We start from the raw sequence: 24,544 nt of genomic DNA on the forward strand, positions 1-24,544 counted from the left end.
CTGACACTAACCCAGGTGGGACTGCTTCGGGTTCTGCAATTTAAAAGTTAGTTCTTCCCCCACTTCCAAAAGACAGACGTGAAAGTCTTTGCACATCACGCCCTCCAAAAACAGTTTAGGAATATTAATTTGACAGCGTATGACCAAAAACCTCAAACTTAAAACTTGTTCAATCTCCCCTTTGCAGCAGATGATATAATAGTTTTGCCCCTTTTATATTGAAAATTCAAGTCAAGTCTAGCTTATTCATTCTTCGCAGACTTCCTTTTTAAGGAGGGCTTCAAAGTTGGACGCAAATTTGGCACCAGGGCTAAATACCACCATGGTCTGGTACATAAAACATGGGAAAACATGAAAGAAGAATTATGAAACAGAACTATAACATCTTTGTTTGGGAAATCATCAGAGAACCAACTAAAGTCAGATGTGTTTCAGAATTTGCAAAAGGCCAGTGACAATTATACTTTTGACTAAGCAGCCGTTCAAAGCCATCAATGCCACTGCTGGTCACAAAACTGTGGACAGAGTCCTTCATTATTTCCTATTTCCTCTCATGTTCTTCAACTGCACGCAAGAGAAGTGGTTTTGCATTAAAATTAAATAAATGATCTGTTAGTTTTTCACTCATTTACCTTCACTTTGTTAGAGTAAGGGTTCAAGTTACATCTCTTCAGAAAACTTTCTGATTCAAGACGGATCTTTTTTTCTCTCCCTCTGCTGAGAACTGTACCAGATCAAGCCACAGACCAAGTCCTTGAGGCTGAGTGTGTCTGTGCTGTTTCATCTCCCCTTCCTGTGATGGGGCAGGCCCAGGCAGAGCCCCGGGAGCTGGTCACCCTGCCTTGACTAAGCCTGTATGACTAGGATGGAAAGACCAGTCAGATAAGCAGTCACTGCAGCCAAGCACATTGACAGCACACTTAAATCCGGCACGCTCTCTGCACTGCTTAAAGTAAATGCAGCAGCACACATAGGAACACACTGGCCACTCGATATATGGATTTCTCATTTCAACCTGAGCTGCTAATTACACAAAATACTCAGGCAGACAGAAAAGCTAGCGTTCCTCGTCTCATGCAACTTCCTCCACAGGCCACAAAGCCGTATCTTAGCAATCTAATGAGAAGTGAGTTTGGGGGCTTTTTTCCAAATAAAAAAAAAAAAAAAAAAAAAAAAAAAAAAAAAAAAGAAAAAAAAGAGAAGAACAAGTTGAAGGACACCAGTGCATCTTTAAAAGAATGAGTCTGATTACAGAAGACTCTAATCTAAAGGCTCAAACTGTCCTTAGGAGGTCATCCTGTTTCCAGGCTCTTAATCTGCAATGATCAATGCCGGTGTCTGCATCCTAACTTTGATATATAACGATGTGTAAGCACAGGATATGATGCACACTTCCTTCTGCATGTGCCTACCGCTGAAATTCAAGCCTGAGATACCTTCACAAGCTATGTTTGGTAACTCCCATTTAATCCTTCCCATTTTCTCTAGGCGGTATCAACTATGTCACTTCAGACAGGCATTTGTCTGACCTGTTCTTAAAGACTTCCAGTATAAAGTATAAGAGTGCTTTGCAAATAAGTTCCAGAAGTCTTCACACAGATTTAAAATTGATTATATAAAATTTAGAGCAATAATCATTGCAATAAACATGAACTCGGATCACAAACTAAAACAACAAAGCATATACTATACATTCTGAACAGTCTCTCAAGCACATGTCCATTTAGTGACTTGGTAATATAGCTCTAGCAAAATTAAACATTTCTTCCTGTGTGTGTCTTCATCTTCTGTTTCCTTCTATATTAACTTGTTTTCTTGTCACATGATCCAGGTTCAGTACTGAGCACATCTGATTTGAGGGTACCACCTACTTGGCAGCCCTTATTACCCTATGACACAGACTTGAGTAACTTTTATTGCAGTGATGCTAGCTTTTCAGCCAAAGGCATGCTCTTCCTTGAGTATCCTATAGATAGGAACTGTTGAAAACCAGCTCAGCTAGACTTGGTGTAGATAATGTGGAGCTGAAAACAACCAAGTATAGAGCTGATGCTATTTTAGTAAGCTCTGAGACCTGTAACAGAAGTTAGCTATCAAGTTCATGCTATTACTTAAACTAATCTTCATGGTGGTGAGTCCTTTTTCATGACTGTAGAAGTAGCAGCTACATATTGAATATCAGACCTGGAAAGCAGCTTAATCCCACCAACAGCAGAAAAACTGAAAGTGAAGTTAGGCTGCTTGACACTGCTAGACAGTGACGGATTTTGTCTGTTTCCAAGTCCACCTGAAACTCCTGCTAGCAATGCACACCAAAGTACAAAGTGGCATAGTGATTTTGGCTTCCTGCAGAAGTAATGGGTAAGAGAGCAGAACTCCAAACCCTTCCTCCTCTCCCACTTCTGTCGCAGGGCACGCTGCCTCTCGTTTACGAGGTGGGAAGATAAGTTATGCACCACCATAAGCAGAACAGCAGACTAGCGAGTTCCTCTATTTCTCCAGTTCTGCACAAAGCACAACCATGTTAAAAGTCAGGCAAATGACTTTATAGCAATTAACAAGATCTCGACTACTATCTGAAGGACTGAGAAGCAGGTCTGGTATTTCTGAAATCTTCCTTTATTTTAAAGTCACCGCAACAGAAGCGAAAACAGCTTCCAGAACATTTCCTAGCTCTTTTTAAGTTCAAGAATTAAAGGAGGCAAATTAGGACAGCGTTGTAAAGAGATTGCTATTCAAACAGTAAACCATTTATCTTCCCGGAGATATTACCACAAATAAATACTCCTACAGTGGCAAACAGAAAGTAAAAAGAAGGGACGTTACTTCTCCAGGGTAGTCAGAACAGACAGTATGGAACATTGAACTTTGTAGCTCACAGGTCTCCATTTTGCTATCAGAGCACACAAACAACCTCCAAAATGAAAGAAAAGAGAAACACGAAGCCAGTAACTTGTTGTCCAAGAAAAACAGCGCTACATTCACGTCCCCTCCCTCTCGTTTCACTGATAGAGCACCCATCGGGTTACCTCAGCATTCAAAAATAAGTCACAATGATCAATCAAGTCTGAATAAAACACACCCCTCATGAACGTACCAAGCTTTATGGGACAATTTCACAAACGTATGGCAGAACTGACCCCAGCACATACCAAAAAGATGACCCTGGTGCTCACAATGGAACATACCGTCTTTGATCTAATTGCTCTTTAAAAAGCATCAGTGAGCTGTCTTGCAGCACAAGTAGTAGTTTTTAAGACAGCGTTACCTCTTGTCCCCTTAATTTATCATGACACAAAGAAACGTTGATCACAGTGAGGTACAAATATGTACGTACAGCTTCTGAAGAGCCCAAATAACACAATTTATGCCATATTCTATTTCATCATATTGTTATGGTTTCTGTTCAGCTGCCCAAGGCCTGATTTTTTCAATCTGGAAAGTGCTTCCTGGGTTTCAAGCTTGATTGACTTGCTCATCAACTAGTTCAGAAAAACATCTGTATCTGTCCCTTCTACTGACACTCTTAATAAAAATATATATTTAAATAAAAGCCTTTTACACGCAGCTTGTGTCAGAATTAGTGATTTATGGCAACAGTCTCTCTAGACTGAAGTCCAGAAAGCACTGTAAAATAACTAGATGTCTGACGAGAACAACAAATGGTTCATGGGTACAAGAGTCTGGGGACGCTGTTGACAGCACCTTAGTTTGCAGCAAACTACTGAAGCCCTGGAGCAACTTGAAAGACAACATTTCTCGCTCACTTATAGGCATAATGAATGCAAACATCTGCACAGGGCAAACAATGTTTTCCAAATTAACTTTTCCTCATCATGATTGCCTTCACCTTCAGCGTTGTTATTTTTCTAATCTGGAAAAAGGTAAGCACAACCACAGAGACAAGCATGGGGCGTGAGGTCTGGAAATAGACTTATAAGATGACTTGTTCTATTACAGATAATGCTGTCAATCCAATTTCCTACAAGAGTTTGGCAGGACAAAGGGCTGAAAGCAGCTATCCTGCGCAGCTGCCTTCTATTGTATTTCCTTATAACCTAGCAGACAAAAAAAAAATCCAGTTAACAAGTTTACAAGGAGGAAATTCTCTGGCATTTTCACTTCATTTTTTGTAGTCGCATCCAAACTCTGAGCTTGCCATTGAGCAACCCACACCACCTGTTGCCAGCTGCAGCTTTTAGATGCAGACTGCACAGCACCGGTGCAGACAGTGCCTCTTTCCATACATTTTGCAGTGTATCCTTTTCGTCAAACCTTGAGCCCAGAGAGCCCAGCGCTGGCCAGCTCCCACCAGGCATTAAGCACAGCGGGGAAGAGGCTGTGCTCTCGGTCCCAGGCCTGTGTGAGCTGTGCAGGGCTGAGGCCTCACAGGCTCCTCCTTCAGCACTGGGTTCAGTTTTGGGCCCCTCACTACAAGAAGAGCATCAAGGCTGGAGTGTGTTCAGAGAAGGGCCTGGAACACAACTCCTGTGAGGTGAGGCTGAGGGAACTGGGGTTGTTTGGTCTGGAGAAGAGAAGTCTCAGACCTTATTGCTCACTACAACTACCTGAAAGGAAGGCGTGGGGAGCTGGGGGTTGGCCTCTTCTCGCAGGTAACTAGCGACAGGGCTAGAGGGAACGGCCTCAAGGTGGTAAGGGAAGGTTCAGGTTGGAAATCAGGAGACATTTGTTTTCAGAAGGGGTGGTCAGGCGTTGGGACGGGCTGTCCAGGGAGGTGGCGGAGTCAACATCCCTGGGGGTGCTCAAGGAAGGGTTGGACGCAGTGCTTAGGGACACGGCTTGGTGGGTGGTGGTGCAGTAGGAGATGGTCGGACCAGATCATCTTGGAGGCTTTTTCCAACCTTAACAATTCCAGGATTCTCCTCTAGACTGCTGAGTAAGGCTGGGGGCTCACAGCAGGCACCCACAGCAGCGCAGCCCCAGCCCATCAGGGGCAGGGATCCCCTCGGTTCTCTGCCAAACCCCGGTCCCCCCCTTAATCCCCTCAGTCCCCCCCCAGCCCCGGCCGCCCCTCACCTCCTCGGCCTGCTTGCGCAGCGCCTTCTCCCTCTCGTACTGCGTGAGGAGCTGCTCGTTGTCGTCCCGCAGCAGCTCCAGCTCCACGCTGGTCTCCTGGCTGTGGGCGCACACCGAGTCCAGGTTCTCCAGCACGGCCACCACCAGCGGCATCAGCTCGGCCACCACCTCCTCGTCGTAGCGCCCGATCAGCCGCTCGAACTCGCGGTAGATGGAGCCGGCCAGCCCCGACACCCGCTCCGACATCATGGCGGGGCCGGGGCCGCCGGGGTCCTCCTGGTACACCACGCCGTCCGCCAGCTCCATGGCTCTGAGGGGAGCGCCGGGACCGGAGACGGGGCCGGGGAAGGGGCTGGGGGGGGGGGAGTGGAGGCGGCTCCGCGGCGGTGCCTCAGCGGCGGCCGGGAGAGGAGGAGGAGGAGGGGGGGGAGCGGGGCGGGGGGGGGCGGAGAGCAACGGCGGCGGCGCGCGGCACTGACCTCAGCCGCCGCGCCGGGGCGGGGCCGCGCGTCACGCGGGTGGGGGGGTCACGTGGGTGGGGAATGGGCGGGAAGGAGGTGTGGGGGGGGTGAAGGGGGGGGGAGGGGGCCGCGCCCCGCCTGAGGGGAATGGTTGCGGGGGTAGGAGGTGGGGGGTGTGTCAGGAAGTAGGGCGCACAACGGAAGGGTTTGGGGGGATTTAAGCTGCTTTTGGTGGTGTTTTACGCAGTGCCGCTGTCAATAGGGTTCTGTGCTTTTTCTCTCTCTAAGTCCCGACCCTAACCATTGCCCTAGTTGTCATCCTGAGCCCGCAGAAGTCTCCCAGGGAGCAGTGCTCGCAACGGAAGCCTTTTGGGAGAACCGAGCGCCCTTTGGGAGCCTTTACGCAGCCCCACACACAACAGCACCCTGCGCTTTCTCTTCAAACCCTAACCCTGTTACCCTAATTATGACCCTAAGCTCACCTCAGTCTCCCTTGGCTGCTCCCAACAGAAGCCTTCTGGTAGACCTGAACTTACTTCGGCAGCCTTTATGCAGCCCCACTCACAACAGCACTCAGAATCACGTAATTATCTAGGTTGTAAGAGACCTCCAAGATCAGCTAGTCCAACCTCTGCGCTTTCCTTCTCTTCAAACCCCAAACCCGAACTCTAACCCTAAACCTAACCTTACCCGTTACCTAATCATGATCCTAACCCCACACTAAGCCCACCCAAGTCTCCCAGGAAACTGTCCTCCCAACGGAAGCCTTTTGGGAGACCTCAGCTTCCTGTGTCAGGATTTACACAGCTCCCCACACACCAGGACTCTGAGCTTCCTCTCTCTCAAACCCAAATCCAAACCCTAATCGTGGCTCTGGGTGCTGGCGGCCCCTGTGGGCAGGCGGGTGACGGCACGGGGATTCCTTCTCTTTTAATAGACTTGCAGAAATGCCCTCCAACAGTTCCCGTGAAAGCATTATTATTTACTACATGTACAGAGGCATAAATAGATCAAGTGAATGGGTTAGGGATGACTGGCAGAGTTAAAACTATTTTTTTAGGACTTAGCAGCTCTGCAGCAATGCTGAGTTCTCTGTGTTTCTTCATTTCCGACAACAAAAAGACCTCTTGTTTTCAATGCCTGATCACTTCGTGTCGGAAAACCTGCTCTGTTACTGGGAACATGGTTCGGAAACATGTTGTGCTTGGCAGGAGAGGTTGGTTTTCCTGGGGTTTGGAATGATGATGGTGTGTTTTGTCAGGGGAACAAAGTCGGCTATTTCAGGCACTTACTGTAAATTTGAGAACATCTACATAGATTCAATAAAAAATTAGAGAAGCTTCACATTCTTCATTTTTATCATACAATTCACGTTTGGGGAAATCACCTTTTTTCATTACGTGAATGTAGTTCATGTGCAATGGAGCTAAGGAACCAGGTGGCCTAGCAGCAGTACAGCAACAGAAATAAAAAAATGCAAAAGCTTGAGAAGTGATGAAACTTCAACTGCAGTGACTGCAGTAATTTCCACTGGAGTGCAGTAGAGGTTTGCACTGTATTTTCCCTCATTTGGGCTGATTCTAAGGCAGTAAATATGCTTAAATTCATATACTGCATTGTGTTTACATACTAAGCTAATGGCTCTGCATAGGAAGAACAAAGATAAAGATTTCAGTCCCCTGTGTTGGGTTTACATGTGAGTTCTGTTCAGACATAACTAATAGTTCATATTTAAACTAAGATAATATTTAATATAACGCAGCCAGGACAGCTAAACTACACATTTGTTTGTTAACATGGCAAAAGGAAAGAAAAGTTGTTTGCCTTTGAATTATGACCAAAAAATTAAGTCATTTTAGCTTAAAATAAAATAAAATAAAATAAAAGTATATTGTCATACAGAAATCATCTCAAGTGAAATTTTCATTTGAATTATTGGAAATGACCCCTATGAAAATATTATTTTGTATTTCTCTTTAGCAGTTGTCCACTCAGAGAAAAACTGCAACTTCCCCATGTTTACCAGCTGTCTGCCATGGATTACTGTCTTTACTTGATGCTGGGGTGTTGAGGGACAATGTCTTTCAGAATTTCTCTCTCCCTTTGTACCACAGTTTCACATTTGCTTCAGTTGTTTGTATTGAGGAAGACACTGAAAGCCTTTGGGTTGGGGGTTGCTGGCTTGTGTTTGTTATTTTTCTTTAAGTGAGCCTGAATAAATCTTGTAGGAAGAGTGCAGATATCCAAAGTAATTCCATTCTGCTCTCAGGACAAGGTTGGTAGGCCATATCCAATTGCAGTGGACTCTTAACCTAGACCTTACTGCATTATTCATGTGTAATACTGCATGACGTGAGGACATCTGTAAACAACTGCAGATGATTATAAGGCTAACAATACTGATCATCTTGACTTGTTGCAAATGCTCTTTTGTCTATATGGTTTTATCGTTATTGTCATCATGCTTGGCAAATTGCACAAATACATTAGCTCAAAAGACTTTCGTTTTGGCAGACAGCAAAAATGGGTCAAGGTGTCCGCTGACAGCCTTTAAGGGAAGGGGTCTCTAAGGATATACTATTTTTATCCTCTTTCTATTAGCAAAATTGATAGATGTGGTTTTCTTTCAAATAGCTGGAGCAAGTCCATCAGTGAATGGGCAGGCTGCTGCTGCTAGGGTTGCAGTCAGACTGAGTACAGGGGGAAGAGAGTTTGTGCTCCATTTGCTCTGTTTGTGCTCCATTGTGCTCCTGTTTTATGTCTAGTAACCTCAAAGTTTTATACCATGGATAAATGAAATATTTAAAAATATGAACATTAGAAAAACTACCCAGGACAAGTTTCAACTGGTGTAAAGATGTATCCTGTGGGCAGTCTTACTATTCTGATCATGTTTTATTATGTGTACCTCACAGTCAGTGTGAGATCAGAAACTCAAGGTTGGATTAAAAATACAAGATAAGAAAGTATATCCTAGCTGCTTGCAGAAAGATTAAGAAACCTCAATGGTCTGTCAATTTAGTATACTGATCATGCATAAGAAATGGCACAAGAGACACAATAGTGTTGTCTGTGTTGCTTGAGAACAGTGACTGTCTGTGGTGACAACTAGAGTAAAATACAATTCATAGACATGGGGAAAGAACTACCTGAGAAACAAAGCAGTTTTCTGGATAATAAAAGTTATATTCTGCATTCCTACAAGTATCAATTTATTTGAAATTAAATTGATTTGTAATTTACCATTAGCCATTGAATCAGTTGGGGATGAGAAGAACTTAACTTGGGCTTTACCCAGAAGAAGAAATTAGTTCTGTAGTCCTTTATGTCTTAAAGCACAACAGAAATCAAGCCAGAAGATAAAGGATCATGGTTACAATAATCAAATGGTAGCAATACGTAGCTAAATGAGGAGTTGCATAGCCAAGAGCAACAAAGCAAGTCAGACTTCCCAGTCTGGTTATGAGCAGCAAGAGGTGCATAGCACAGAACACAAGTCCAGACGAGAACTCACCAGGTGTTTGTTTGGAGCAGTACAGGTACAGGCTTTTATCGGAGATCTTCCTAAAGCTTGGGCCAAAATGTAAAAGCCAAGAGCTATGTTTAAAGTCTCCTGAAGTTTGGAGACATTCACAGTCAGCCTGTTGCCTCAGGCCCATTTAAAAAAATCTCTGCTAGTTTTAAGTAAAGGGTTAAAGGCTTAAGCTCAGTAATGGTGTTTCTCATTCATTCACACTCTACATTGAAGAATGAAGATTTTTTTTTTCTCTTCCCATGATCTCTCCATTTTTAGAAGATTATTTATCTAGACTGTCTCAGACCTCACGTTTTAGGTGAACATATAATTTCAATCTACTCAGTAATTTTGGTAGAATTTCTAACTATAGCAAAAAGATGCTATATTAAACATAACAAATAAGTATACTTCTGTGCTGGTTTATGTACTATATAATGTACAACATGTTCTGCTAATCATGGATTAATCTCAAACGTGACAAAGATGACCCTTATTTAATGAGGTTAAAAGACTTGGCAAAGATCATACGGCAGGCCTACGGTAAAGCTGCAGACAGTTCTTGCCCACCTTACGGCAAGTCCTAAGCTTTAATCGTTAAATAACACAGTTTTAGCAAGGCTATAAATAGGTGTCCTATTGCTGCTTTTGACTAAATATTTTTCTAAACATTCTGTTTCTGGGGACATTTTTCTATTTATAAATACTGCTTTGCCTTTGTGAGGATCATACATTAGGGTTTGTATTAGTAATGTGAAATATCTGAAATAAAGGTGTATTGGAACAATGGAGTATACCTGGTAGAATTTCTGAGTATTCTCCTGATAAAGCTGAACTTACTCCTGGTAAGTGGCAGCTAAGTCCTGCCCAGAAGGAAGGGGAGCCCACATTGATTTGCTTTCAGGAAGATCCAAGGAGTAAAGGCAAGGAAATTCATCCCAGTTTCAGAACCAAGAACAGGACAAGAATGGGTTTCCTCTTGGCAGCACATGCACCGTGAAGACTAGGGCATTGCAGATGTTTTATCCTCACATCTATCAAAGGGCGTAAAACCCTTAAGAAACAGGTAAGTGTTGAAGGGGGGGTTGCCTCTGAGAGCTGATATGTAAAATGTGATGCCTTCTTTAAAGGAGAAACATAAAGAAAAAGAGACACTGCGATAACGAGGCTTATAGAAATAATTCCGTGCATGGTTTGTAATGCAAAAAAACGGAATTGAGCTGCAAAGAATCAATGCTCAACAAAGCATTTCCTTTGCACCCCACTTTAAATAACCCGAAAAGCAGCATGCAGGCAGATGACGGCACCACCCCCTCCCCAAAAACACTCCGGGCTTCGGAGGAACCGCGTGGGGATGTCCGCGGGTGAAGGGTCACGGCGGGCCAGGCCACCGGCGGGGGATGACACGGGAAGGCGGCACCAAATCCCCTGAGCGGATCAGGGCCCGGGGGCAGGCCTAAGGAGGCCCCGGGAAGGGTTAAGGGGCAGCCCGGCAGCGGCGCGGCCCCCGGGGGCGGCTCGGGGCTAAGCCGGGCTCGGCCGGGAGCGGCCGCCGAGGGAGCGCCGGGGCCGGAGCAGGTGGGACGGGGCGGGGGGGACAGGGGTCGAGGGGGATAACGGGGGGCGAAAAGGGAATGAGGGGGGCATGGCCCGGCCGGGAACCCCTCTGCTCACACGGGGACGGGGCGGTGCGAGGGGGCAGCCCGCAGCAGGCTGACCGCCGGCTGGTGTGAGTGTGCACGGGGGGGTGAGTGTGCAAGGGGGTGTGCTTGAGCACTTTGGGGGTGTGCACAAGTGTGCAAGTGCACTTGCGTGTGAGTGCACTTGTGTGTGCATGCGTTGTGAGTGTGCACAGGTGTGTGGCTGCACTTGTGTGTGCACATGCCGTACTTGCAGCAAACCGTGTGCCAAACAAAATAGAGATGTCTATAGATTAAAATGATGTTTATGGATTTATTCAACCTACTTTGTCCTAAATTGCCGGCGGCAGCCCCTCACTGCACCTGCAGTAGAGCTCTTTGCTTTGGTTCCATTTAGAGCTTTTCTGAATTTAATATTTGCTAATTGCTTGGTTCTGTATCTGGCAAACCATTATTGTTTTAAGGTTACATTTGTTGCGCTTGTAAAAACCCTGGTGGGGAGTGATTGATTTATCAAATCAGCGCAGATCACGGGGTGACAGCCTGCAGACACAGCCAATGCAGTCATTACAATAGCATAGCTGATGGCACACACGACTCGGGGCTGGGATCACACTTGCCTGCTGGTCCTGGAATAACAACTCTTGTTCTTCCTCGCTAGGACGATGGCTGCTGTTGCAGAGCGCACCTTCATCGCCATCAAGCCTGACGGGGTCCAGCGGGGACTGGTGGGAGAGATCATCAAGCGGTTTGAGCAGAAAGGATTCAAACTGGTGGCCATGAAACTGATACACGTAAGCTGTCCTTAACTTGCACATCTCCTTTTCATAGAAACGGCAACCTCAAAATAAAGTAGGAGACAATAATGAGAAATTGACCGTTCAGAAAATTTAAACCTGGACCTTTGGTAAGTCTTTGGCTATTTTGGAAAAGTTCCAATTCGTAGCTCTGGCTAAATGCTTTAGACATGCTAAGTATGCTAATTTTAGTAACTTGATGTCCTTAGCCCGAAGAGAATATTCTTTTAGGTGCATCCTATACCTAATAAATATCTCTGGATATCTTCAACAAATACCAGTTCACATACCCGTGTTAGCAACAGATCTTTTTTGAGTTCAGGTGTGGTTAAAACAAACAGCTCAAATTCATGTTTACTATAATTACTTACAGGAAGTTGCTAGAAATGATGAATTTTGAGGTGTAGGCATGTTTTAGGATTGATAGCGCTCTGCAGTTAATCTGTCTGATTTCAGTACGCTCTTAAGTTCGTAGAAGAAGCTTTTTGTTTGGTTGTTTTTTAATGCAGGCCTCTGAAGACCTTCTGAGAGAACACTACATTGATCTAAAAGACCGTCCATTCTATGATGGTCTGGTGCAGTACATGCACTCTGGACCTGTTGTAGCTATGGTGAGTTCTTAAAAACAAAGTTTAGCTAAGAAAAATACACTGTTTAGTTGTCTTACCTGTAAATAAGCTCGTGGTACCTAATGAATACTAGTTTACCTTTGAAAGGATTCAAATAATCAAATAATATAGTTTGGAAGATGTACTTCTGACTTGGTTTTTCTATGTATCTTTTTATCACAGTCTTTCTCTCCTTTGATCCTTTGAGTCAGTATGTTGAGGAATAGGGCAGGGGAAAAGGGAGAGCTTAAGCTGAAACTTTGATAAACAGTAAACCTGCACCCAAAAAAACCACCGTGGAATGCCATGTATTAATCAAGCTGAGAAGTGATGATGAAATATTTTTACAATACTCTCACGTTCAAGTAACTTTGAAAATCTTGTTTAGTCTAATTTAATTAGAAGGAATTTTCCTTTTATTTTTTTTTCCCTTTAACAGTGTGTTTGTTGAATAGTTGAGCTGGAGGTTTAGATCTTCAATGAGCAGAGAGCTTTCGAAGGCTGTTTACAGTACTGAGATTTAAAATAGTTCTCTTCCCATCCTTGGGGAGGAAAGGTACGTTGCAGATGGGCGGGGAAGGGCAGAACTGCACTAAAGGCTTCAAGAATTTGACAGAGAAATTGGAAATAAAATATGACTCCCTATTAGGAATATAGGGATGGTGACTTGTGTTATGATGAACAGCACTGCATAATTCTGGAAGGTGTTATTAATTCTTGCTACTTTGTCTAGTGCAATATAATCTCAATGGATTTTTTTTTTTTTTTTTTACTAAGGTGTGGGAAGGTCTTAATGTGGTTAAAACTGGAAGGGTGATGCTGGGGGAAACTAATCCAGTGGATTCAAAACCTGGCACTATTCGTGGTGACCTCTGTGTTCAAGTTGGAAGGTATATTTTGAAAGTACTGATTTAAACTGAAGCCCCTAAAGCTCCAGTGGTATGTCATGATACACATAGGAAAAGTGCTCCAGCCTTCTTCATTTTATGCGTGGAGCTGCTTTCCCCATTATAATGTGACTGGATCTAAAGGTGGAAGTGGAATTGCAGTCTTCCCTTTGACAAAAATGATGAGCAAAGCTGTCATGGCCCACTCCATGCCTATAACTACTTTACAGTTCCTCACGACTTCTCTCTGTAATGGTGACCACTTAAAAATGAAGTTGACTTTGCTTTGCACTTGACGATTGTATTAATTTTATATCCACCTCTTCTTTTTGTAGGAACATCATTCATGGAAGTGATTCTGTAGAAAGTGCTGAGACAGAGATCAATCTGTGGTTCACTCCTGAAGAACTGGTTGATTACAGAAGCTGTGCTCATGAATGGATCTATGAGTAGAACTGAGCCCATACCTTTTGATATCCTTACTATCTGTAATCAGTTGTTACCAGTTATTTTAAAGTCCTTCATATCAACTAGTAGAAACCCGTTTCAGAAACCTGTGGTATTCACTGTTGTGAATATTAAATATAATCAGTGTTTGTTGCTGTTTTGGTTAAAAAGCTATCAATTTATGGATAGGATTGTAGTTTTAAAAACTTTTTAGCTACGTATGGGAGTGAGAGAGGTGAGATTCAAACACAGAGAAGCAAAACATTCCTTGTTAATAATACAGAACATGTATTTTCCTGAAGCACTCCCCAGAGTCAAAGAGGAGGTTTTAGTAAATAGAAGCTAATGCAAATCTCTCAGTGTTAAAGGTGCATCATTTTGTTAAAGTGTTAGTGGTCAACCAGTGGTATGTAAATACATTGTGTGCTCAGATGTTGAGGGTTGAGCTTGATATCAAATCAAGTGAATCCTCATGCCTAAAGGGGGTGCAGAAAAACTCTTATTTCTCCTTCCAAAAGGTGCTGTGCCTGTACACAGAGCACGATAAAATAACTTCTCTACATTGACATGGTTTCATTTTTTTTCTGCATGATTTATTTAGCATTTTAAGGAAGGATTAATAGGCCAGGCTTTTTGAAATGCTCTTTTATGTGAAAAGAAGATTAATGTGAGAATGGATGAGCATGATCCATTTTCAGTCACTGTACTGTAGCAGTCCTCTAACATTGCACAGAGGAACAATGGAGTGATGTTTGCTGTACTGACCACAGAGCTGATAATTTAGCTTCATTTGTACTTCTACATCCATACTTCCTTAATACCTGGAACTCCAAAGCAAGGAGCAAGGTGATTTTGGATTAGATACTTCATAAGTGGCTCCAGCATTATTTATTTATTTATTTAATCGTGTCAACAAATACATTCGTAATAATGCTAAACCTATTTCAGTAGAGGCATCTGCTTCCATCACAGAAAACAGCCTCTTGCTGAAATATTTTGCAACAAACACTCAACAGAGGTTTGGGATGTAGGAACAAAAAGTGCGCTGGAGTCAATGTAATGTATTTATTTCCTTGTAACACTGTATTCATTAAAAGCAGGAGTTTTGTGAAACTACTTGTTCAAACTCCCATATTTTTGCCTACAGTGAGTTGTTGTTTCAAAGAGTAAACTGCAATGAATATTGAATTTGATGCTTATCATACGTTATGAAGGTAACCAACTCCTAATGAGATGCTCCAAAATAAAATATTTGCTGTTTCTTAAGTTAAACAAAAGGTTTGTTCATTATATTGCCTTAGGGCTAATTAATGAGTCTAAGGAGAGGGAACAAATTCCCTACCTACCAAACTGTAGATGATGTTTGTAGCCTCTTTCCTAAAAATAGTCAGTGCTACAGAAGGCAAATAATTAAGTTAAAGGTTGTTAGAACAAAGGGAACACATAACAAACCTGTGCACTGGATGAGTAGTAGTCCTGAGTTCCACTTTTGCCTGAAGGATTAGGTTTCTTTCTCTTGATTGCTTACTACAAAACAGAAATTTGGGAAGAAATGTGGTTTACGTGGAGGTGAGGCGGGTTGTCAGAAAGATACTGATTAGTGTCTAATGCATTTAGACTGAGAGGAGGTGGAAGTTGGCCACCTCTTGGAAGAAATGCAGTATTCCTCTTGCACATCTGAGCTGCCTTACTCAGCGTTTCCAGTTTCACTAATTTAAGTTGCCTGTCAATAGGAGACTGCGTACATACTGCAGAGGGTATTGCTTTCATGTTACAGCCGCAGTGCTGGTGTTGAATTATAACTAGTTCAGGAAGAAAAAACGTAGCTTGTAAATTATATCAGCTAGTAAGCACTATAAAAACTAATAACATTTTTCTTAATTCTCATTAAGGTGCAGGTTAGGGAACTGTTAAGTTTTACATGTATGTTTTGACACTTCTCAGCTTCACCTTCTGATATCATAGCCAAAGAAATATCCCAGGCAACTTCCTCGGCTTCCAGCTGCCACATCTCTCTTCTGGGGGACACAACGCCCAGCCGGCCTGAGGCGTGCTGCTTCTGCTGAGCTAATTCGGCCACCACCTGATAGGAGACAGCGGGGCTATCTATGAAAACAGCAAAGCAAGGCCTCCTAGTAAAGAAAAGATTTAGCACGGCTCCACATCCTTAACCGTCTCACTCTTCACTGTGAAAAACGCGTTTTGATGCGTGACGTTAGCTGCTGTTTACCAAGCGTTCAATTTACAGCCCCGTGCTCGGGTCTGCTCGGTTCTGCACCCCTGTGGGGGGAGAACGAGGGCAGGAGGAGCAGGGAACGGGAGCTTTGAGGGGCTTCGAGGGCAGCTGTGGAGGAGGCCGGGTGCCTCCGAGCTGCCACAGCGAGGCCCCAACAGCTGCCTCCCTCCCGGGCGGGCCGCCAGGCGCTGAGGCAGCGCGGCCACCGCGAGGCCCGGCGGCTGCCCGGCTTCTCCTCAGCGGCCCGGCCCGGCTTCACCTCAGCGAGCAGGGGCTGGCGGCAGCAGGCGGGAGGCGCAGACGAGCCCCCAGCCCCGCCGGGCCCGCCCCTAAGCGCCGCGGGGCGGCCGTGAGGAGAGGAGGAGCCGCCCGCCCGCCTCCTCCTCCTCTTCCTGCGGCGGCTGCGGAGCGGGAGGCTGCGGCGAGGTAGGCGGTGGCCGGGCCCTCCGGCAGGGGAGGCCGGAGGGGAAGCGGGATGCGCCTCGCCGACACCCGGAGCCTCACGGGGGGATTGGGGGGAGTCGTCTCGCTTCAGCCCCGGTGGCTGCGGAGGGGAAGGGGCTGAGGGACGGGAGCGGGCCCGGCGCCACGTGGGCCCGGGCGGGGCGGGCAGGGCGCCGCCATGGACGTGGGGCTGCCGGCTGCCGGCCGACCTTGAGCCGCCCCTCGGCACGGGGAGCTGTGTGAATACGCGTGTGTGGGGGGTGTAAGTGGGGGTGTAAGTGGGGTGTATTCGTGTCCCGCAGCGCCATGGCTGCCAACTGCGAGCGCACCTTCATCGCCATCAAGCCCGACGGCGTCCAGCGGGGTCTGGTGGGGGAGATCATCAAGCGCTTCGAGCAGAAGGGGTTCCGCCTGGTCGCCATGAAGTTCGTGCACGTAAGTCCCCGCGCTGCTGGCTCGCTTCTAAACGCCTTCGTTCAGCTGCCACGATAGGTAAAGGTACCATTTTCCCATGCTGTCGTTTTCCTATGCTGCCGTTCTTGTATTACAACGGGAATCTGGACAACAGCTGCACGCCCGTCAGGCCGAGCCTTCTACCAGCCACGAGCACCTGAGCTCTTCCTTCCCTTTCCTAAGGAAAGGGCTCTGCTAGCTTAATGGAGCCCCTGAGACGAAGTGACCTTGACTGAAAGGTTGTAGCCACCAACATGCATCAGACACCTTGTCCATAGCTTGTTGCCCAGGATTACTGTAACACAAAAAAGTAATCTTGCCCACTTGAAACACTGAAGGGTGAAAACACCCTAACTCCCGCCCCCCATCCTGCACTCCTTTAATTTTATAGCAGGAACTCATCTCCTAACACTAGTAACATCTTTTGTGTCATGGTATTTTGACAGCAATATATTTAATGTTACATCTGCTCTTTTAAAGGCTTCTGAAGACCTTCTCAAACAACATTACATTGACCTGAAAGATCGACCATTCTACCCTGGTTTGGTTAAATACATGAACTCTGGACCTATTGTGGCAATGGTATGTGGCTTTTTTTTTTTTTTTTTTTTTTTTTTTTTTAGAAACTGCTTTCTTGAGTATATTTGTCCCGTGCTGCAAGTTGTTTTAAAATAGTAAGATGCACTGGTTGTTACAGGAACGCTACAAAACTGCTTAGTTCTGATACTAATACAATTAAGACAGTTTAGTGTGAGTTCTTTATTAAAAAGAAGGAAGATGTGCATGTTTAAAATGCCAATTAAAATACTTGAAGATTCTTGACAGCTTAATTTCTGCCCCAAAGAACCTTCTACTGGGGGGGGGAGGGAGAAGAGAGAGTTTAGTTTACTGCTTTCTTCCATAGATGTTCATCTTCTGTGTCATTCTTTATGCTTTCCTCAGAACAATAAAACCCCTCTAGAAGCATCTCATCTTGTGACTAGAAAACATACATGTAACTACACATTCCTGCAAGTCTTTGGGTTGTTCATTTTCTAACAAAAGAGAAGTGTTTTAAGGTTGGCTTTACATATCAAGTAATTTTAAGGCTTGTTAAGGTATCTCACATAACTGGAATGACAGTGCTGATAAACTGGAATTTCTTATTTAAAAAACAAATTTTCCCTAGATGTTTTTTCCCCCTCTTTAAACAAGCTAAGGAGAGAATCTAGACTTTTTTTTTGAGATAAAACCCTTATTTCTTTACAAAATGTGAATTATTACTAAAGATTAATCTTTGAAGTGTTGTAGAAGCAAGAATTAATAGGTTTGGTTTGTCTTGTCTTTTTCTTGTTTTTTGTCCCTGAAGGTATGGGAAGGCCTCAACGTGGTTAAAACTGGTAGAGTAATGCTAGGGGAAACCAACCCAGCAGACTCAAAGCCTGGTACCATCCGTGGTGACTTCTGCATTCAAGTAGGAAGGTTTGTGTGCTCAGTATCAATGTTATTGAGAAACTTAATGGTGGTAGTCTTTTCTTCAAGAAAGTCAAATTATTGATAGATAGCTAGCCTGATTCTTTTTTATTTGCAGGTTGCATTTTGTAACAGATACTTAGGAAAATGGCTTGGTACAAAACACTTTTTTTGAAATACTCATCAGCTACTCATCAGAGCTTCATGTAAGATCAGTCAGTGGCATTGGCTGTTGTAGTCAAATAGCCCTAGTCCCCCCTGCTAGGCTTAATTAGCTCTTACAGTGGGGCTGTTTAAGTACTGTAGTTGACATAGTAGCCCTGTAGCTCTAGGTGCTTCATCCACGTTTTCCATTTACTACTAGGTTACTAATTTTTTTTTCTCCTTTGAAACGATGTTTGTCTTCTTCCACAGAAACATCATTCATGGCAGTGACTCCGTAGAAAGTGCTCAGAAGGAGATCAATCTGTGGTTTAAACCTACGGAGCTCGTTGACTTCAAGTCTTGTGCACACGACTGGATCTATGAGTGAACTCAGCTTCCAGAAGGAATTGTGCCTCTTAACACGTCATCTCATTCCAGCCATTGATCTGGGAGCAATTATCACCACGGTTAGCTTAGTCATTTTTCAGCATTATCAAATAAAAGGATGATACAAACTGACTCCTTGTGGTGCATTTACTATGACAGACTCATCCTATTGAACTACTCAGTAAAGTGGGATGAATATTTCAGTATTTTCCCTGTGCACAAGGTATAGTGGTGTTAGAATACAGATTTCCCTATACAGGTATTGAAGCATAAAACTTTGCAGTGAATGGTCACTGAAGTTGCTTTGCAGACTACTGAAACACCTTCAGCTGCAGTCCAAAGCCAACTTGCAGAGGGAAGGGGTGGGGGCGCTACTTCAAGCATGGAACTGCACTGAAAAGAGTGACATTATCCCGTGACAAGATTTCTATCCCGATGCACAACTATTTATATCAGCTGTGAAATACAAGGCCAAGTCCAAGTATTAAGCTTGCACTGTATTAAATGCTTACGTAGTGCCCCAATCCCCTTTAAGAAAACAACATACAGGAAGAGATTTTTTAACATTTTTATTTTGTGTAAAAAAAGGCAAATTTAGTGAATTATTTTCATCTTGTACACAAAGTTATAATTTTAATGCTTTTCACATCCATGCTGAAAATCTGCGGTCTCATAAAAATGAAAGGAACATTAATTTCTCCAAAAGCATTTTTTCACTTAGTTATGTACATTGCATGAGAAAGTTTTAAATACTCTCTCATTGACCACACAAATTACCAAGAAAATAAAAGATTAAATTTGTACAGATATTGATTTATATATCAAATACATACAGAAATGATGTAAAAACCCTATCTGTTTAATCTTGATTCCCGCCCCAATGTTTTCCCAGGGGCCAGAGCTGACGCCTTTTGTATAAATGGCTGTGGCTTTTTGTTTTAAATATGAAAATTAAAAGGAAGAAAAATTCAGTTTAAATCACAGTTTTTTTAAAATCCCTTCCCAATAAAGGATTGTTACCAAATATATTAGCACCATCGTACAAATATTGACGGGAGAGGGTATTCACATCACATAAAACAACAATCATAAAAAACAAACAAACACTGAAACCCGTGTTAGTATCCGTAGAACAAAGAATTGATAACTGCTTTAGCTTTCCTCAGATGCAGCAAGGAAAAGGTTAAAGAGTTGTATTTAAAATAACAGATCAGCAGAAAGATTCTGAGCAACAGAAGGGCAGCTGCAAAGGTGCGTAACTTGTGCTACCTTATGGTTAAAAAAAAAAATTGCTATGCCAAATAGTGAAGTTTGACCCCATTGAAGATTTCAGATGTCTAACACTGCTCTTCCTTTAGCCAAGTAACATGGCTTAAAGTGAAAATAAAAAATACCTAGAGCCATGTTACTAACGAATGCTTTACAAATACAGTGAAGCCTGTACTATGGATACCACAGGCAATCTGTAACCCACTTTTTGGGGAATCCATTCTCAATACCTAGTAGAATTTTGCTCAGCCTTTCCTTAAACCTATCCTGAGCAAATGACTTCAATTAATTCCTCACATGGTCTACATAGGACAGATTTCACTATACTTGACAAACAATGTGGGTATATTTTGAATTCAGAAACAGAGGAGAGATTTCATCCGTAAGTCTCAACAAGCAACTCCTAGCGTAGTCACCTGTGTATCTGAGAATGCAAGTCAACTCCTGTACTTTAGTGTTTTAATTAAAAAGTATACCTGTTTTTAAAGAACATTATAAAGACTGACAGACTTCAAATCTGATTCTGTTATCCTTCCAACACAGGAAGTGTGTTCATCTTAAGTGCTATTTTTGCCTCTTCACATTTGAAGACTATAGCTCAAAAGTCAGACATGACTGGGAAACCAAGTTCTGAGTCTGGGCAATATGCAGAAGTCCAAGGTTCCAGGTTTCCTGGCTTTGCAATATACCTTGCTCGTTATAGCCCAAGTTTTCACATTATGAAACACAAATTAATGCAAATTTTTCTACTGTATTCAGAAGCTATCGATGAAAGAAGAATGCAAGACTGTGCCAACCTCATTCCAGCTGTGACAATTTGCAAGTTGTCACATTAAAAAATAAAACAATAAAAATAATAATCATAATAAAATGAATATTGATGTACTTACCAAACCAAAACAATGCTTGCAGAACTGGATTTCACAGCAGAATAAATGGAGAGCACAGGAAAATAAAAATCAGGGCTCACCAAAGTGTCATTAACAATGGTCTCTAAACCTACTTCTCCAATCCAGGCTGTTTAAAAGAAATGTCACGTGTGTCAGAATCTGAGAAAATGTATTTGAAGTCTACCAACCGTGATAAAGTCCTTTCACTGTGGCTATTTTAGAGAGCGAAAGTGTCTTTACCACCTGAAGTTACAGAAACGTAATAGTCTGATAACCAGATTCTGTTCATGTAAGAAGCTGTTGTTAAAAGGGGGTCAGTATTAAAGAAATTTCACTAGTAAGGGAGGAGAAAATTCCAGACATTCCTACGCTATACAGGACATTTTTTAATTCCAGTAGTAAATACAAAACTTTACATAATTAACCCCTCTTGCATAGAATGAGGTAAACCTGTGCATATTACCAATACTATGTACCCAAAGTTAGAGCAATATTTTAGAAAATAATCAAATTGCTGGTTTTCAACTTTCTATGCACTTTTTTTTTTTTTTTTTTAATTCAAACAACAATATACAAAAAAAATGGTCTCCTGGGGCTCTGTGGGTTGATATCCTTAAAGCATTTCTTAGGCTGTAGGAACAAAAAAATTACTTTTTTTTTTTTTAAGCCCTAACTTATAGTCAAGAGTCAGATGATCATTGTACTGCTCTGAAGGGGACCTACTAAGACCCAGAAGCACTTATAGAACATATGCAATTAATTCCTGAGAGTTTAGTTAATGAACCTTACTGGTAAAAGCTAAAGCTCTTGATGCACGTTTTTCCAGTCACAGCTCTGCAGGGCTGATAAATAACTTTACTAATCAACTCCATAAATGAAGCCATCTAAATAAACACACAAAGTTTAAAAATATGGAAAGAAAATCCAAATAATTCAGAGTTCATGCAAAAGTACTTCGTATTTTACTATTAGCCATTTTCACCCTTCTGCGTGACTTTTGTCTTTAAAACCGCTGGACAGTTCAACAGGTGGGGTTAAAGGGATACTCGACACAAAGATTCCAGGCAATAAGCAAATCCAGTTTGTGAATTATATGCTAGATTGTATATGATTTATATACTTTCCAAATCTCAACTTCCATATCATACTACTGCAGCAAGAAAGGAACTCTGCAGGCTGTGCAGGCTGTGAACTTTTTTTTTTTTTTTTTTTAATTTGCAATGCTTGGCTCATTTTAGCTCAACTGAAATCACATGGAACATAAGTTTTGAATGTTCAGAAATAAATATTTAAGATGGCAAGGAAACATCTAGGTCTTTCTGAATGGAAAAAAAAATAATCAGAAGAATACTCCGAAGTTCCTTCCCACTCCCAAGGGAAGGCCTGAGTTACTAAGTTTCTTTAGCCTAAATTCAGAGCTAAACTTAATCTTCCAAATGTGGGAATTTTCTGAAGTTCCAGTTTGGCATAGGGCTCTGTAAACAGTTGCTGGAGCATTCCAAGACTACACACATCCACGTACAGACAAGAGCTTTATAGTCCCAATCCAATGCCCACTGCAGTCACTGAAGACAAGGCTACTGATATTAATGGGCACTGATTCAGACCCTAAGGAACTTTTTAAAATTACAAAACGTCTTATATAAAAAAAAAGCATTTAAAACTAAATAAAAACATCTTGAAAAGTTAAAAACCTCCCTCATGTGATGGCTCCAATGCAACTGGGGCTACTCACTGAGTAGAGCTTTACAGGACTATCTTCCACATACAATTTATGCCTCTAAATCAGAGCTTAAATGCCTTATTTTCACCGTAAGAAAACAGAGGCGTGACCAGTGCAGTTCGCAAGAGTCTGTAAGTCTCCCAACTTGTACCAAAAAGGTTCATTTGTCATGACAGTTCATCTGTACTTGCAACTATATCTTCCTCCAACCGCTTCCCACAATCGTGCTAATTAAACTTTAATCTTACCAAAAAAATTAGATTTTCAGTTCTTGTTAACAATGCACAATAAATCTGAACTTGAAAATATTACAAAATTCTTTCAAAAGCTTCAAATACAACACAAAAGTGTCCATTCTTGTTTTTAATAAATTGAAAAATCTTCTTTCACTAAAATAGTTTCCCCGCCCTTCCAAAAAATTCTGAACTGAGTCTAACTCTTCTACAGTTAGCAAAGTGCCCCAGGTACAGTCATCCAAACTGCACCATCAAAGTGGGAACGAGATCAGTCAGTCTTGGAGAAAGGCTCTTTTCCTATCACCAATAATCTGCCCCTCACTTTTCTGAGCTGCTTTATGGTTCTTGTTTAATGTAGTAACTGGCAGATCCGTTGCTTTCCTGATCAGATGCTCCTTGAAGGAAGCTATATTCTTCTCCATCTAGCAACTCCTCCTTCAGCTGCAATGAAGACACTAAAAACAAAAGACGAACATTAAAGATCTGTAACATTCAAAAGAAGTACAACTTTCTCTTAAATTTACTTTATATAATTTAAATTGGCAACAGCTCCAAGATTTCCCATTTTCTTACATTCTGCGTTTTAGTGGTTATTCTTTTAACATGCAATATCCCACAGAACACAGATCCTTTCTGACCTTACACTGAACTTTAAGTTATGCTTTAGTATTAATACATATGAGTGAGCAATTCACAATCATATATGCTCTATATAATTTTTCTTCCAAGATTTTACTATTTTAAAACTCTGGTTTAAGAGGGCAACAAAATGTTGCTAAGAAAAATTCTTTTTTTTTTTTTTTTTACTGCTCACTTTTTTGTTTACTGTCTACTTCCAATTTAGTCTTTAGCCTAGTTACAATGAACTAGTTGCCATTTACAATCTCTGAATCACATTACTTGCCTGATTACTGTAAACAGTCTACACAAGACAAGAAAAAAACATTGATAAAGATTTCTTAATATATCATTAAATTTTTAGGATCCCAGAGGTTTCATTCAAGACATTTTTAGTAGTTGTAATCTTCTCCCCTTTCTTTTGTATAAAGAAGATAGAAATGAGACCTGAGACATAGAAAGAACGATGTTATGAATAGCAATAATGTCACAATTACTTCTCCAATTTCACTAATGGACAGTGGTAATTATTGAAACATGAGCACAATGAAAAGGACACTGAAAACAAAGTATGCCAGTACTTTCATTAAAGGTGCAGTACCCACATTAAAGGGTTGATTATAGAATAATAAATGATTTGCTGTGACCAAATGAATGAGAAAACTACTAAAGTTTATGATTACTTAATATAAAGTTTATATGCACATCAATGTACCTTGAAATGCAGAAATATTATGCAGTGAAACTAAAAATAAATTCCATAACCTATTACTAGTTGTAGCCCTGCTATAACTTACAAGCCATTTGATAATTCTTTTATTATTTTTCTGTCATCTTCCATGTTGGAAACACTCGTGCTAAATAAAAATAAAATTTGAAAATAAAGATATTAAAAAAAAGTCCAGAAGTTGCAACATAACGCAAGCTCTCCCCATTTATTTAACAGAAGCCATCTCACTGGCTACATAGCCCACACACTCTTGCCTTAAAAACAAACAAAAAACGACTTCTCCCTGCATTATGTCCAGCTCTGATCAAGAGCTCTAGTCTGTGGAGACAACAAAAGTGCTGTCTAAATCGCAAGACACACAATTGTTTACTTGGGTATGCTGCTAGTACCTTAAGCAAAGGCTACACCCAAGATATCAATACAGCACGGAGCGATGGTTTGTATGTAGACAAGAAGTAGGGTGAGTCTCTCAGAGCAGCCTCCTTCTCCAAGACACTGGCTGTTGTCTCTTTTTAAAGTGATGCTGTTCTACAATTGCATTTCAGTGCTTAAGGATCATTTCATATGACTC

At 42.3% G+C, this 24,544-nt stretch overlaps 4 protein-coding genes across 13 annotated transcripts in view; 2 read left to right on the forward strand and 2 right to left on the reverse strand.

Annotated features, from left to right (window-relative positions):
- Positions 1–5,441, reverse strand: part of SPAG9 (sperm associated antigen 9) — a 62,580-nt gene extending 57,139 nt beyond the window's left edge. For 3 of the 5 annotated variants that reach the window (XM_082775221.1, XM_082775219.1, XM_082775220.1), the window contains exon 1: positions 5,038–5,438. In XM_082775221.1, coding sequence (XP_082631347.1) covers positions 5,038–5,343 — 306 coding nt within the window. In that variant the 5' untranslated portion in view covers positions 5,344–5,438. Of the gene's footprint in view, positions 1–5,037 lie in introns of all 5 variants that reach the window. The other 2 variants (XM_082775222.1, XM_082775218.1) reach the window with 2 other exon arrangements.
- A 5,068-nt stretch (positions 5,442–10,509) lies between these two features.
- On the forward strand, positions 10,510–14,602 carry LOC309885370 (nucleoside diphosphate kinase-like). The gene is made up of 5 exons (XM_082775235.1): positions 10,510–10,590; positions 11,314–11,446; positions 11,959–12,060; positions 12,835–12,947; positions 13,280–14,602. Exons 2-5 carry the CDS (start codon positions 11,318–11,320, stop codon positions 13,395–13,397), a joined length of 462 nt encoding a protein of 153 aa, XP_082631361.1. The 5' UTR covers positions 10,510–10,590; positions 11,314–11,317; the 3' UTR covers positions 13,398–14,602.
- Positions 14,603–15,898: 1,296 nt separating this feature from the next.
- On the forward strand, positions 15,899–18,637 carry LOC309885369 (nucleoside diphosphate kinase). The gene is made up of 5 exons (XM_082775234.1): positions 15,899–16,053; positions 16,374–16,506; positions 17,005–17,106; positions 17,873–17,985; positions 18,391–18,637. Exons 2-5 carry the CDS (start codon positions 16,378–16,380, stop codon positions 18,506–18,508), a joined length of 462 nt encoding a protein of 153 aa, XP_082631360.1. The 5' UTR covers positions 15,899–16,053; positions 16,374–16,377; the 3' UTR covers positions 18,509–18,637.
- A 424-nt stretch (positions 18,638–19,061) lies between these two features.
- Positions 19,062–24,544, reverse strand: part of MBTD1 (mbt domain containing 1) — a 35,221-nt gene continuing 29,738 nt past the window's right edge. For all 6 annotated transcript variants that reach the window (XM_082774655.1, XM_082774654.1, XM_082774653.1 and 3 more), the window contains one exon: positions 19,062–23,080. In XM_082774655.1, coding sequence (XP_082630781.1) covers positions 22,962–23,080 — 119 coding nt within the window. In that variant the 3' untranslated portion in view covers positions 19,062–22,961. The remainder of the gene's footprint in view (positions 23,081–24,544) is intronic.

Source organism: Aythya marila (assembly GCF_965140915.1).
Source record: "Aythya marila genome assembly, chromosome: 18".
Classification (NCBI taxonomy): domain Eukaryota; kingdom Metazoa; phylum Chordata; class Aves; order Anseriformes; family Anatidae; genus Aythya; species Aythya marila.

Bases quoted from the DNA above. Each gene is read 5' to 3' on its own strand.
- LOC309885370 (XM_082775235.1), top strand. From the start codon at position 11,318: ATGGCTGCTGTTGCAGAGCGCACCTTCATCGCCATCAAGCCTGACGGG. The intron at 11,447-11,958 runs GTAAGCTGTCCT...TTTTTAATGCAG, and splicing joins TGGCCATGAAACTGATACAC to GCCTCTGAAGACCTTCTGAG. The intron at 12,948-13,279 runs GTATATTTTGAA...TTCTTTTTGTAG, and splicing joins CTCTGTGTTCAAGTTGGAAG to GAACATCATTCATGGAAGTG.
- LOC309885369 (XM_082775234.1), top strand. From the start codon at position 16,378: ATGGCTGCCAACTGCGAGCGCACCTTCATCGCCATCAAGCCCGACGGC. The intron at 17,107-17,872 runs GTATGTGGCTTT...TTGTCCCTGAAG, and splicing joins CTGGACCTATTGTGGCAATG to GTATGGGAAGGCCTCAACGT. The intron at 17,986-18,390 runs GTTTGTGTGCTC...CTTCTTCCACAG, and splicing joins TTCTGCATTCAAGTAGGAAG to AAACATCATTCATGGCAGTG.